Source organism: Electrophorus electricus, chromosome 1 (genome assembly GCF_041902795.1).
Source record: "Electrophorus electricus isolate QZ-2024a chromosome 1, ASM4190279v1, whole genome shotgun sequence".
Lineage (NCBI taxonomy): Eukaryota > Metazoa > Chordata > Actinopteri > Gymnotiformes > Gymnotidae > Electrophorus > Electrophorus electricus.
The window spans coordinates 42,647,006-42,662,005 of NC_137497.1; the positions used below are offsets into that span (position 1 = coordinate 42,647,006).

Genomic DNA, 15,000 nt, shown 5'->3' on the forward strand with positions numbered 1-15,000 from the left:
CTAATCCCAGTGTCTTTAAACTATTAGACATGCTCACTAATCCCAGTGTCTTTAAACTATTAGACATGCTCACTAATCCCAGTGTCTTTAAACTATTAGACATGCTCACTAATCCCAGTGTCTTTAAACTATTAGACATGCTCACTAATCCCAGTGTCTTTCTTTCTCGTCTTGCAATTTTTGAGTTTTTTAGGCACTTTTTCCTTCCTCTCCCTTCCCCCTCTCCACAAACTCTATATCTCCATCTGTCTCTCTCTCCGTCTCTCCCTCCATTTCCTCCCTGAGCCTGTCCCTTAGACAGGAAGCAGCTCTTAGTCTGCTGTTTTGATATAGACAGTATGTACCCTCTCATGGGAAACACAAATCACACAAACACACACGCACACAAACATACACACCGGGGTTTTGATAAATAGTGTACTCTCTCCAAGGGGAAGAGCACATCACTGCTGGCCAAGGTTATGTAGTATAGGAGCACGGCACACACTTGCTCCACACTGAGAAGCGTGTGTGTGTGTGTGTGTGTGTCACCAGGTGCCACATGTGTAACACACAGCTGGGATCAAACCTCTCTGCTGCATAGCAGAGGAGAGTGAGGTCAGGAGTTTAGCCAGGAGCCAAAGCACATGAAAGCTCTGTGCTTAAACACAGCTCTGTCTGCATGGGACTCCATCTATTGTAGAGGAACACAGCTAAGAAGTTCATCTAAGCCCAACAGCTTCATAACAGCTGTACAATGTGCAAGTTCTGCTAGGCACTAGAAGTGGCAATGTAGCACTATAGCTAGAAGCATAGAAAATACACAAACGCTGCAAAAATGATTTGTAAATAGCTTATTATCACATGCGTGTTACTCTTGCTCCTAGAAACTGATGCAATACTACTGATGTCTCTTTAAAGTAGGAATAGGACTTCACAGAACTAAAAAAAATATAGCTCACAGTTATTCATTAAATAGCTTTCAATCTCCCTTTGTACATAGTGTGCTTAAGCAGGCAAATGCTTTGGTAAAGGGGATCTTACCATCACCGTAGTCTTTGCTACGACTGGATATGTGAAACTGCCGAGGAAATGTCCCGTGCTTCACATGACGGCCTATAGGGGGAGCAGTGAGATGCAGAGCTCAGTTATACCATGAAGGCACTCTTGGGCAGGACCACACAGTGATAAAGTACTGCACAGAAACAGTAAAGGCCAAAAAACAAAGCACTCAAAAAACTAAATATGGATTGTGAACAGTTGGGAGTGTTCTGTTAGAGCTCAAGATGTTAGGGTTCTGTTTGAGTTATAAGTTTGGGTTCTGTTAAGGGTTTGAGTTAGATGTTTGGGTTCTGTTAAGGGTTTGAGTTAGATGTTTGGGTTCTGTTAAGGGTTTGAGTTAGATGTTTGGGTTCTGTTAAGGGATTGAGTTAGATGTTTGGGTTCTGTTTGCGCTTCAGGACACAGAATGAGAAGGGACACCCTTTCACCGAAACCCCCATAACTAAGGCAAGAGAAAGACAGAGAGAATGACTGAGTGGAATATGGAAATAACTGAAACAGGGGAAAAAAGCTTTAGGGTGCAACACAGCCAATGGGCTTTTTTCATTGTTGTTGTTTAAGTTGGATGATGTGAAAGGAGGCATCATACACTCCGCTACGAGTGTGCGATTGCAAATACAGTGACGTTACTGAGTGAGGGCTGTTAACTGGGCTGCCCCACCTAGTAAAATGTCCAGCAGCTGTGTCTGCTGGACTAGGAGTGCGGCTAGCAGCAGCCTACATGCGGGGGCCACATGCTATTACAGCTGCTGTGTGCTGTTCCGTCTCCTGGGTGACCAGCAACATCGTTCTTTCAAAGCAGCGAAAGGAGAGGAAAAGTCGACTCATACAGCCAAGTAAACAAATCAGCCTGCTTCTATGGAGATAGCCTCAGTGCCCAGGAGAGAGAGAGTGTGTGTGTGTGTCTATGTGTGTGTCTATGTGTCTGTTCTCATGAATAGAGTAGCTGTTCATGTGTGGTTGACTGTTTAAATTTATTCACTCTTGACTAGGAGAAATGTGTTCTTTTGTATGTGTGTTTGAGTGTGAGAGCAAGTGTGAGAGTGAGAGTGTTAGAGTGTGAGTTTGTGTGCGAGTGTGTGTGCGTGCACATGCGAATGTCTGTGTGCAGACACGTGTGTGCGTGCGTATGTGTGTGTGTGTGTGTGATCCCTCACAGACGGGCCTCCCTCCGTTTGGGAGGATTACCGTCTCATTATCAGGGAGGCCTGCCCTGTTTGATGGGCGTTCAAGAGGGAAACAACAGAAGGAGAATAAGAGCCAGACAGAGAGAGAGGAAGAAGGAAAGAGGGGAGAGAGAGAGAGAGAGAGAGAGAGAGAGCGAGAGAGAGAGAGAGAGAGAGAGAGAGAAAGAGAGAGAGAGAGAGCGAGAGAGAGAGAGAGAGAGAAAGAGAGCGAGAGAGAGCGAGAGAGAGAGAAAGCGAGAGAGAGAGAGAGAGAGAGAGCGCGCGAGAGAGAGAGAGAGAGAGAGAGAGCGAATATGCTCTGCTTCACTCCAGAGGTGTGCATGCTCTTGACTGCACGAAAAAAGTAATGAAGAAAAAAAAACAGAAAAATGCTCTCAGGTTGGAAAAAAAGACAGAACTGCCAAATGAAGCTGAACTGCCCTGTTTTGGCATGTGAGCAGTTCTAATGGGCTGAATGCGACCCCAGCACGTCCTCTTCTGTCCAGCCACCACAGAGCCGCAGCCGCACGAAAGCCCTCGCCACACCCCCTCCTGGAGCTGATCTACAGCTCCGCCCCCACTCACCTTTATAGTCATAATTGAGGTTCAGGTAGTTGTTGTCTCTGATGCTCGTTGAGAATGGAGGACTGTGAGAGACAAAGAAAGAGAGAGAGAGAGAGAGAGAGAGAGAGAATGAGACAAGCGGAAGGTGGTTCGTGCCTTTATAGAACATGCAGTAGTGACCTGTGGCTCTTTGACAGAGAAGATGTGCTGTGCACACCCTGACCCCCAGCGCGCTCTCACACACGCTATCTGACAGCCAGGAGAGCCAACTGAACACCTGTGGTGCCCAGCAGCTCCACCCACACCTGCTGTATCTTAACTTACAGCGATGTTCATAAAGGACCTGCAACACAAGTGGTTGGAAAGTAAGATGTAGCTAGAGTCAGGTCCCTTGTAATGCTAATTAGGCTCCTTATGGTTGAGGTCTTGAGGTTTAAAGAACTTTGCGTTGCGCAATTTAATTCGTTTTGTTAATATTTCACATCCTTTTACCGCAACTGAAAGTCTTGTAAACAAAATTCCTCATAGCTACCTTTTGAGTTTGCAAAAAAAAAAAATCTGTTTATCCTAACCCAATTAGCTGGTCAGCTGAGGGGCAGTTGATGTCAGCTGAGCAATGCTTGGAGAAACAAACACATGCTAGGTAGCACATAAACATGAGCAAAGTCTCTTCCCCCGTTTCTTTTTTTTGTTTCTGAACATGATCTGGGTTCAGTTTGGCCTGTTCAAGTTGTGACCTATAGCCATTTTTAAAAAGGCCGTCGAACTGGTCAGAGGTCAGAGTCCCTGCCTTGGCGTGTTCATCACCCAGCATGGCGTGTGGAACTGCCAGTCCCGGGGCCAGTGACGTCAGCAGTGTGCACGACCAGACCCCGGATAGTAGGCACACACGTCCGGAGAGAAGGAAGATATTTCCATTCGCTCGTTTCCTGACATTGTTCAGAAAGCCAGAGGCCAGATAAGGCTTGTGCAGGTAGTGCCGTTCCTCTCTCCCTCTCTCTCTCTCTCTCTCTCTCTCCCTCTCTCTCTCTCTCTCTCTCCCTCTCTCTTCGTCGTTCTCTTTCTCTCTCTCTCTCTCTCTCTCTCTCTCCCTCTCTCTTCGTCGTTCTCTTTCTCTCTCTCTCTCTCCCTCTCTCTCCCTCTCTCTTCGTCGTTCTCTTTCTCTCTCCCTCTCTCTGTTCCTTATCCTTTTTCTCAGTTTTCTATACTTTGTGTTCATTTAACTACATTCATTTAACGTAATACAAGTTGGCCCACACATATCAGAAACAACCCTCCAGTGGCAAGTCATATGAATATTAAATGAATTATTACAACATAATTGCTTCTGCTCTCTCCCTGATAACACTGGAATTCAGGCATCCAGATAAGGCCTGCCGTTGCCACGGCAATGCCAAGGGACTTCCTGATTGGCCTCCGTGATGACTCAATTCCATTCCGTCAGCATGGAGCCAAAACTGGTGACATTACTACATGGCTGCACTAATGACCACCCAACAAGCACACGTGCACACACATGCACATACGCACATGCGAACACACACATACAAACACACACCCACACCATGACAGCAAGGTAGACCAAGGTAGACACATCCATGGTCTGATGCTGTTCCAGAACGTTCCGCTCACCTGTCCAGACCTTGCTCCAGAGACTGACAGCTGTTAGAGAGGGAACCATCTGCACTTCCGAAAGGCTCCATTATCTGCCCAGAAAAGCACAGTGACATCAAGCCTGTCCAAACCCTGGTACTGAACATAAAGGAGCAATCTATACATCTGTTTTTATGATATTTATTATGTTAGATTATTGTGAATTGCTGTTAGTATTACAGTCAGTATGGCTTCCTGCCAAGAGCTGCCCAGCAGGGGTACTGTCTAGAGACTCCGCTGTGAGTCATTCTGAACGTGGTTCCTCTGACTTCCAAATCACGTCTGTCTGGACATGAACAATCGGCAGACATTCGGAGCCATGGTACGTGTTCAGGTCCAAAAATCAAAAGTGCTGCCATAACTTTACATCGCTCTGGAGATTTCATCACTTAATTTTTTCTAAGGAATTGAGGTAGTTAGCAAACTCACGTGGCAGGACCAAAGTCCTAGAGGAGACTTTAATTTTGACATGTGGTAGGGGAACCCTGTACGGACATGCGGGACTCACGCTGGGGTCGAGGGTCTCTGGGATGAACTCTCCCTCACTGTGGATGCTGGTATAGGAGCCCTGCCGAGCAATCTGCTGCTGTTCCTCCGGCACGCTGCCAGGAGGGGGTGAGCTCCGGCCCGTGTGCAGAGAGCCTACGGGCAGAGAGGAGGGACATCCCCCTTACACATTTAAACGCAGTGAGAGAGAGAGTGTGAGAAAGTGCAAGAGGAAACAAACAGAGATAGAGAGAGGGAGAGAGAGCATGAAAGAGTGCACGAGAGAGAGAGAGCATAAAGAGGATTTCAAAGAATCAGCTGGAGAGAGAATAGCGCACGTGCTACACAGAGAGTATAAGAGAGACGGAGGAAAAGTGAAGGAGACACATGGGATCAGATAAAGGGGGCCAAGGTAGGAGAACGAGGAGGTGAGAAGGGGACTGAACACTCAGAAATGAGGAGGCCATCCTAGGAGAGGCATCTTCATTAAGAGTTAAACATCGCCACTGATAGGAAAAACGATATATAGGACTCTGAAGTGGTATCACCTTTGACCCCAATTACCAGGATAAACACTGTCTCCCTTTCAGACATATCTCAGAAGCAATGTCCTGTACATTCTCTCTCTCTCTCTGCTCCCTTTGTTAAGTGTGGACCAGGCGCTGTTCACCAGTCTGTCTCTCTCCTGCTTCTCTGCCAGGTTCTTTCGTGCTGAACGTCAGTTATGCCTTTAACTCTCTCCCTGTGCTATTATTGTGTTTTTTGCCTGACACAGTTTGTGTGAAAAAGCAAGACACGTTCATTTCATCCCCTGTGCTAGCACACATGTTAACTACATGCTATCCAACCAGTCTGTACGCATTCCTGCTGTTAACATCACCTCTTAACCACCCAGAGGACCACAGAAACACCACCAAAGGTGTGGATCTTACGGCACAGTGCCTGTGACTATGGGCTGAAACAGTTAAACTGCTCCAATAATAAAGTTCTATGGTGCCCAAACACAAACAGGAGGAAATATTTGTTATGGTGTGTGTTTACGCATTTTTGACACTGACACTGTCAAAACATCGCAGGTTGGCGTGTCAATCAGACACAGGCTTATGCTAGACACGAGGGAGACTCTACTGAGGTGAGACTGACGGAAAAATCACTGACAGACACTCATTCTGTCATCCGACCCTGTCTATAGGGGCCAGAATAGGACAGCAAACCAATAAACAAATCATCTAAGGTGGCAGCATGGTTTGCTCTCTGTGTCCTGAGATCAGATCAGTAAGACAGGACTGCAGCTCTGTGATGTCACATGCTGCCTGACTCTATTCGATGTCACCTAGGTTAAAAAGCCCGTGTGTGCATGTGTGTGCGCGCGTGTGTGTGTGAGTGTGTGTGTGTGTGTGCGCGTGTGTGCGCCTGAGTGTGTGTGTGTGTGTGTGTGTCACCTGTAGAGTGCTTGCGCACACGCTCGGAGCCTTTGAGCAGGGAGCCCTTCAGATCTCCTAGAGACTTGGATGACCTCATCTCACTCTGTTTGTCCCTGCTGTTCACCTGCAAAAACTACGGAGCAAAAGAATGTGAATGGGAATATCAGACAGAGGGAGGGAGGAGGGGGAGAGAGAGAGAGACGGAGGGAGAGGGAGAGAGAGAGAGAGAGAGAGAGAGAGAGAGACGGAGGGAGAGAGAAGGGGAGAGAATTATTTTAGGTACTTTTACTTTCTGAATAAATGAGTTCGCACATTCTGCAAGACTGTACAACAAAAATGCATATTTACTTGAAGGAAACTGCACCAAAAGCAAGGGAAATCTTTTCAGGAAAATACTTAAATATACTAATACTATATATACATTTTTATATGTCTATAAATACTTAAATATACTAATACTATATATACATTTTTATACATCTATAAACATTTTTAGATATGTTTATAAATATGTTTATACATCTTAAATATGTTTCAATGTAAAACTGTAAAAGCAGACTTGTGGTGCTGTGGTTGAGGATGTGTATGTGGTTGGGTTCAGTGGTACTGTGGTTGAAGATGCGGTTGGGTGCGGTGGTGTTGTGGTTAAGGATGTGGTTGTGGTTGGGTATGTTGGTGCTGTGATGTAGCTGCACCCACCAGGGTGTTTGCAGGGTTTTTCAGCAGGACTCTCAGCAAACTGTTTGATCCTGAACTGGAACTTAAACACAGGATTGCTCGATCCAAGTCCTCCTGACACTTCAGAGCTACCAAAGTCTACAAACACATACACACACATACACACACCAATGAACTTCAAACAAACCACAGCATTTCTGTATGTCAGAATTCACAATGAAAAAGCTAATGAGAAGAGGCTGTCCAGGCCTTCAGCAGGAGCCCAGGTGCCCTGAGTCTCCACCTCTTTGTCTATGTAGTACAAGTCCATCTGCTGTCCAAAAGCCTCCATCACTTTCTGCACAAGCTCTCTGAACTTCAGCGGCCTCTGGAAGAGTATGATCCTGAAAGAGGAGATCACAGTTCCTCACGAACACAAAAGACATTCAAAGACATGTAGCACATGCCATCTGTAATCCATCACCAAAGATTCAAAAAGGAAAGCTAATCTCAGAACTGTATACAGGAAACACCCAGAGACAGAAAGAGATAGAGACGGATGCTCCACTGATCAGGTTACAGTCCCTATTATCCCAACATTGTGGCAGCAACATGGTGCCTGCGTTAAATGACATAACACATTGACACATGCAGGTATGTTCTGGTTATCCTTGAATGCAAATAAGCAAAACTCTGTTTATCTAATGTGAGTGCGCCACCGTAGCAAGAGCGGGTGTTCATAGATGACTGATGCTTGGGGATCTAAATGAAACTATGTAGTACTTTGTATAGATGTGTGTGGGAGTGTGTGCGATTGTGTGTGTGTGTGTGTGTGTGTGTGTGTGTGTGTGTAGCACTGTTTGAACACCAGCAGGCCCTACATCAGTGCTTACACAAAGGCCTATGGGGAGCTTCCTGACAGGAAGGGGGGGGGGGTCGCCCAGAGTCAGCCTAACAACAGCTCGCTTCCACCATGGCACTACTGAGCGGCTCCACTCTGGCGAGCTGCAGACTACACGTTATATCTCCTGTCCACTACGGACTACATATCCCATACCTCCTGTCCACTACGGACTACATATCCCATACCTCCTGTCCACTACGGACTACATATCCCATACCTCCTGTCCACTGCGGAGTACATATCCCATACCTCCTGTCCACTACGGACTACTCATCCCATACCTCCTGTCCACTACGGACTACATATCCCATACCTCCTGTCCACTGCAGACTACTCATCCCATACCTCCTGTCCACTACGGACTACATATCCTATACCTCCTGTCCACTACGGACTACATATCCCATACCTCCTGCCCACTACAGCTTACTCATCCCATACCTCCTGCCCACTACAGCTTACTCATCCCATACCTCCTGCCCACTACATCTTACTGATCCCATACCTCCTGTCCACTGCAGACTACTCATCCCATACCTCCTGTCCACTACAGACTACTCATCCCATATACCCTGTCCACTTCAGACTACTCATCCCATATATCCTGTCCACTTCAGACTACACATCCTATACTTTCTGTCCACTGCCAGACTACCAGACTACACTTCCAATACTCTGTGTCCTCTTCTTTTGAAGGAACCCCCCTCTCATGCCTGCAGCTTTCCACGAAACCTCGCTGGCAATTAGCCGCTGTTTACTGATCGTGCGCTTTGACCTGGTCCTCTCTATCTTAATGACTGCTGATCACCACTGATTGGGGGTAGAGGATGATTCTGGGAAAGTGGTATGCAGTGGAACTAAACAAGCTGGCAGGAGACGTTTCCTTTTGAATGTTGAATGGAGTTCAGGGTCGCTGGTCCCTCTATTCCTGGCAAAGATCCAGAAAAACTGATCCCAGGTCAGTGCAAAAGAAGGCCTAACTGGGAGAGCACTGGCTAGTGTTTCTGGCAGCTGATGGGAAGATAGGGGGTGTGGAATGTGGGTGGACAGCAGCAATTGTGGATATTATACGCCATATTACTACAATATTTTCAAAATTGCTGACTATAATGGTACGATATACTAAAAGCTTACCAAGGCTTTAGAATGACATTTAGTGCATTAGGCAGTTATATCAGTGCATCAGTGAAGTCAAGTACACCATACACAGTGAACCCCTCTGTATGCAAATTACCAGGAAGCCTAGATCCTTATGGTCTGCCTACTGAATACGTATTGAAAATATACAGGAAATGCATAAAAGTGCATACATTTGCATTGCATCAATATTAGAACGTGTTTATTAAGACCATTTCCACACTGTCTACTGCAGTGCATGTATTTGTCTCCAAGAGATCCGTGTGATCTTAGGGGCTAAGATGCATCAGCAAGGGAGATTATCCAGCTTTCTCTAAAAGCCTGCTAAGCCAGTCCACAAAAGAACAACGTTCACAAAAATGCACGCTGGAATGTCTTAGGAGGCCAATTAGAAGTGCTTCATGCTGAATGTGCTGTCATCTCTAACATGCTGAGTGAGAGAGATCGAGGTTACTGGGGACAAAATGCTAGTACCTCGACAGCACCGTCGAGCGAGGTGTTTTCCCAGGTTGCTCTGGGGCTCCTCTCTGCGGAGAGAGTTTAGTGGGATGGTCTGCGCTGCCTTAGCTCATCCCTCTCTCCGAATCCCCGATCCTGGTGAGGGTCCGAGCCCTGAGAGTTCTACAGTGTGTCTAGAGCGTTCTGTGATGGGGGCTCTGGAGGACAGACCCAAGGGGGTGATTTCTCTTTTCCGCTGCCTGTAGCCATGGTTCTGACCGCTGGCTTTGTTTGGGTGACACTGTACAAGCTGTGTGTGTGGGGGAAGAGCTCAAAGACAGGAACTGAGAATTAATATGGGCAGTGCCTACGAACCCGAACACTGGGACACTCTCCCACTCTCTCTCCATTTCACAACCCCACCCTGCCCCCAGTTTGTCTGCCAAGGGAAAGACCCACCGCAGCTAAATGTTACAGTGCTAGACATTGCTCTATTTTTTCACCCTTCTGGACTGACAGGTTTTCCCCTATTTTGTTCCCTTCGGGAAGGCGGGAGACAGAGGCCTGGGGGAATCTTGGCGGGAATAGCTGGAATGTTCTGACTCACCGCTTCTCTCTTTCATGCTCCAGCTTCACTCGGAGGTCCTGTTTGAGGAACAAAAACAGGAGGGTGTGATGGGAGTGCTGGAGAGGTGCATGCCTGTGGAGACACACTAGCAGAAAAGTTCCCACAGAGAACAATCCAGGTAACAAGGGAAACTAAATGTCTATTGAGATCACACAACAGTCCGAAGGAGGTAGGTGAATGCCACGCATAGCACTCAGAATGGAAACCACAGCTCCAGGTATTCATATGTTATTTGTATAGAGAAGTGAAATTAAAGATTAAATCTCATACTGTAATTTAGCCTATGACGCACCTCCAGAAAAACATCAACTTTCTGTGATACGTGTTTACTGCAGGCTCCCTCTCAAATCACAGGACCATATATTGTGCCACAACTTATGAATTAGCGCACCATATAATAACAAGTGAGTAAAGTTAAGGTATGTGAGGCCAACCTCTACACAGATGCCAAAGTACAGTCTTGGGGATCTACTGCCTTGCAGACTGTAGTTCCAACCTTTATCTAACACACCTGACTCCATGATGATACTGAAGGACTTCAGTAACTGGTTCAGGTGTGTTAGATTAGGGTTGGAACTAAACTCTGCATGGCTGTACATCACCAAGATGGTAATTGGGCACACTGCAGTGGGAGGTGTGTGTTTGAATAAGCGGCCTCTGATCTCTAGGGAGGGCCGGAGGGTTTCAGGGTGTAAAGGTCTCGGTTTGTTTAGCTCCCTTCAGAAACAGACGTGCTGCAAAGCAGGTTGCCAGATCGCTGCATAAACAGACATGCTGCAAAGTAGTTTGCCAGATCCCTATAGGAACAGACGTGCTGCAAAGCAGGTTGCCAGATCCCTGCATAAACAGACATGCTGCAAAGTAGTTTGCCAGATCCCTATAGGAACAGACGTGCTGCAAAGCTGGTTGCCAGATCCCTGCATAAACAGACATGCTGAAGACTGTGCTGCCAGGTCTCCATTCTTCATATGAGAAGCAAGAGAATAAGGAAATAACAGGCTAATGAGGAATATCACTGTCGAGTGTGTGTGGCATGCTGTTCATATTCAACATTCACGCACATGCTGGTTAGTGACTGTAAAGTCTATTCCCACGACAGCTGTTAAGAGACGCTTGCTAATGGCCCCTCCGTGGGGCGGGACCTGTGATGCCTTTGCATTACTATGGAAACGCTTTGCTGTTCATGTAAAAGAGTTTCAGCTTTTACATGTTTGTTATGCTTGGTTCTAAAGAGTCATTACAAAACCAACAGTACGAGTGCGGGTGTGTGCGGGTGTGTGTGTGCGCGTGTGTCATTGCTAGCAAGCCATTTATCTTTTGCTTTGCGAAAGCTCAGCAGGGAAAATAACAGTGATGAAAAGGCGACTTGCGGGTGACTTGGAAGAACCAGCGCACACGAACACACACAGACACACAGGCACACACTCGATCAGACACACACACCTACAGACACACATGTGCAGACACACTCGCATGAAAGTACACATACCCACACTTGCGCACACAGTCATGTCAGGAATAAGAGCAGGATGTAAATGCAGCCACCAACCCCTTTCTCAGCTGTGTCCTGTTTAAAATCGCATCCAACAGTGCATTGCCTTCCAACTGTGGGATTATCTCAGGACAACTGAAATGTGACACACTTAAAGGCTAAGTTTAGCTTAGCTTAATGCTATAATATTTGTGATGAACACATAATGGACATGAAAAGGGGCCTTGGTTATAAACACCTAATGGATGTTCCAGTCTGCCAGTAACCTTCTCTTTTCAGATCCAGTTTGAGTTAGTAATAACAGTGATGGTTATAAGTGTTTCGAATAAAGTGGCTGGTGAATATAAATGCCCTCCCATGGCTCATGGCAGCTGCTCAGGTGGCTTGTGGGTAATGTAGTATTCAAGCGTAGCTACCTGTCTGTAGCTGGGAGTCCTGATCTTGGGCTTGTGGCTGTTGTTGCTACCAAGCTGGTAGCAGCGCAGTGCTGCCAGATCCTTCATGATGGAGTTGAGAGCCTCCTCCTCATCTGGAACACACAGCACCCACTGCAGGTTTACACCACTGCAGGACGCGTACTGGACACCCTGATATTATAGGAATTACTGACACAGTACGCCATGTGCATTCGATAGCACACCCCCGTTTAGTACTGTAACAGCAAAGACTTTTTAAAATAAAAACGCCCCCATCAAAACCAACAAACAAACAAACAAACAAACAAGCAAAAACAACACGTCAATATTCATGTTTTCCACATTCTCTGTTAACGCTAATATTTGCTGGGCTGGCTGTGTGGTGGCACGACAAGCAACTATTTCCCTTTGGGTGTTATAAAGGAGACATTTAAATGACGGTAATTTTTTAAATGGATAAAAATAGACATGACAATTTATATAACGAATGGCTGAGATGTGAACACATAGCGGCAGTGAATGCTGACCAGCGTAATACACACACGCGCGCACGCACTCACACACGCACTCACACACTTTTACACTCACACACACACACACACACACACATACATATATATATATATATATATATATATATATATATATATGAGCAGCACTACTTCTGCTGCCTTTCTCCTTTTGGCCACCTGGGAGATTCGATCTGAAAGCACTCTGGATGGTGACTGGCCCACATGATTGTCCTGCAGACTGGCCCATGTGACTGGCCCCACTACAATGCCTCCATCAAAGGCCTCAAAGCGCGTTTGTACGACAGGAATGTGAGTGTGTGTGTGTGTGTGTGTATGTGTGTTCTTACTGCTGTGAGCATCAGAGCCGCTTTGCTATCAGACCACACGAGGAACTAACTAAGAGACACCAGAAGCAAAGTGGTTTTGTTTTAAACAACAAAGTGTTAACTTTGTGTTATAACTGTGTTTTTAAACTTTGAAACTTTGCTTAAGGGTGGAAAAAGTTTGTAAAGAAGTCTAAGTACTTTTCTTGGACCAAGGAAGGGAAGGGATTCGGCAGAACTTGTCTGTGGCCTTGAATGCTTAAGTTTTGGGGAGATTTTCTGCAGTGCAAATAAATAAATAAACAAACATGCTGGCAACCTGAGAAACACATATTTAGCTGCCACCTCATTAGCTTTCATCCATCGCACGAGGAGCAATCATGCAAATGACTGCCTCATATTAACATATCAAGAGGCCCTAATGGAGGCAATTAGTCGTGTCTAGTAATTACAGTCTGAGCGCGAGGTCATTCACCTCTGCTGCCATGGAGAGCAGCAACCCCATCCTCATCCTTTTCTGCTAGAGCTGTAGAAGTTCATAACTGCTCTGACACAGATGTGGTAAGTGGCATCTCATGTAGACTCATTACATCCTGCAGCATGACTAGTGCAGAGTCACAGCAGTGGCCAGGCAGAAAGGACCGAGGACCACCCTGTGAGCTTTCCTACACACACACACACACTTCCCCAGATTAGATTTCTCTGCTGCTGCTGTAGCTCCTCCCCTCCTTTAATGGTCATATGCCAAGTTCACACTTTATCTTTCTCAGCATCTTCGAATGTTACACACGACACATTGCACAAAAGGCCTTTTGAAATCGATCTTTTACACTGCTGGCCCAGCAAAAGAGGGCTTTTAGTATAACAGAGCCAATGTTGGAGGATCTGTGGAGGCTTTCCAGGCACCTTGCTGTCTGGACACCCCATGGGCACCAAGCTGTAGACGGTGCTCCCTCTCACAGCCCATTGGACATGGTCCGGCTGAGGATGTCCCAACACCCCATGAGAGACTTTGCACTTAAAATGTTAAATTCGAACTTAATATGGTACATTTTAAGTTATTCATTTACAATTTGTGTAGAATGTAATTACACAAATATGCTTATATTATATATCTCCTATATTCCAGGGACCCACCAACTTCCACGCTCTCATGTAACTACTTACCTTTCATATTAAATTTAGTGTAGTTATTGAATGATTTATTTTAGTTACTGAATAGCCTAATGTGACTTAAGATGGGCCAGATCACCACCGTACTATCCCCCAAGCATGGGCCAGATCACCACCATACTATCCCCCAAGCATGGGCCAGATCACTACCATACTATCCCCCAAGCATGGTGAGATCACTACCGTACTATCCCCCAAGCATGGTGAGATCACTACCATACTATCCCCCAAACATGGGCCAGATCACTACTGCACTAACCCCCAAACCTGGGCTAGACCACCACTGTACTAACCCTTTAGCATGGGCCAGATCAACACTGCCATTTTTTTTGGGGGGGGGGGGGGGGGGGGTGGGGGAGGTAGTACAAAAAGTCATCCTCAGGCTGGCTACATTTAAGAAATTAAAAAAGAGAAATGATTCCACTTCTATCATGTCAGTCCATAAGCACCCATTCACTGCTATAAAAACACCAGCACCTTCTCAACATTTAAAGTTCAATTAAAATTGTTGATAAATATTATCACATTTATATCTCTGATAAAGCAGTGAAAGTACATTCCATGAACCTCATGTCTGATCCTCAAGCCACCAGTCCTCCCATAAATGCCCAGGGAGGGACAGAGTGAGTGGACGTAACCCAGGGGCAGAGTGATTAGACCTCCTCCATAAAATGATATCCTAAGTTGGTTTCTTCCACAGGACGATGAAGGTGAGGAGGTGCCTAGTTATGCCACAATGTTCAGCTACACAAACACACTCAACAGCTTCAAGATGTAGGAAAGACGCCCACACATCCACGCCCGTGTCCAGATATGAGGGACACATCCACGCCCGTGTCCAGATATGAGAAATACTTGATCAGCTACTCTGTCAGGAGGAATTATGAAACTGGGGTGAAATGGGCAAACATAAGTAATTTTTTAAAACTATTACTTCTTATGTACAGTGAACTATAGTGATAGTATAATTAAAAAAAGAGCTGCTT

At 46.0% G+C, this 15,000-nt stretch overlaps 1 protein-coding gene across 6 annotated transcripts in view; it reads right to left on the minus strand.

The window, feature by feature from the left end:
• The window catches only part of map3k22 (mitogen-activated protein kinase kinase kinase 22), a 46,109-nt gene that overhangs the window by 13,842 nt on the left and 17,267 nt on the right, over window positions 1-15,000 (minus strand). For 5 of the 6 annotated variants that reach the window (XM_035526706.2, XM_027016178.3, XM_081720850.1 and 2 more), the window contains 9 exons: window positions 12,007-12,119; window positions 10,078-10,115; window positions 7,296-7,395; window positions 7,034-7,150; window positions 6,353-6,467; window positions 4,933-5,066; window positions 4,404-4,477; window positions 2,793-2,854; window positions 1,024-1,095 (listed from right to left, as the gene is read on the minus strand). In XM_035526706.2, the coding sequence (XP_035382599.1) occupies window positions 1,024-1,095; window positions 2,793-2,854; window positions 4,404-4,477; window positions 4,933-5,066; window positions 6,353-6,467; window positions 7,034-7,150; window positions 7,296-7,395; window positions 10,078-10,115; window positions 12,007-12,119 (825 nt within the window). Of the gene's footprint in view, window positions 1-1,023; window positions 1,096-2,792; window positions 2,855-4,403; window positions 4,478-4,932; window positions 5,067-6,352; window positions 6,468-7,033; window positions 7,151-7,295; window positions 7,396-10,077; window positions 10,116-12,006; window positions 12,120-15,000 lie in introns of those variants that run through there. The other variant, XM_081720855.1, reaches the window with a different exon arrangement.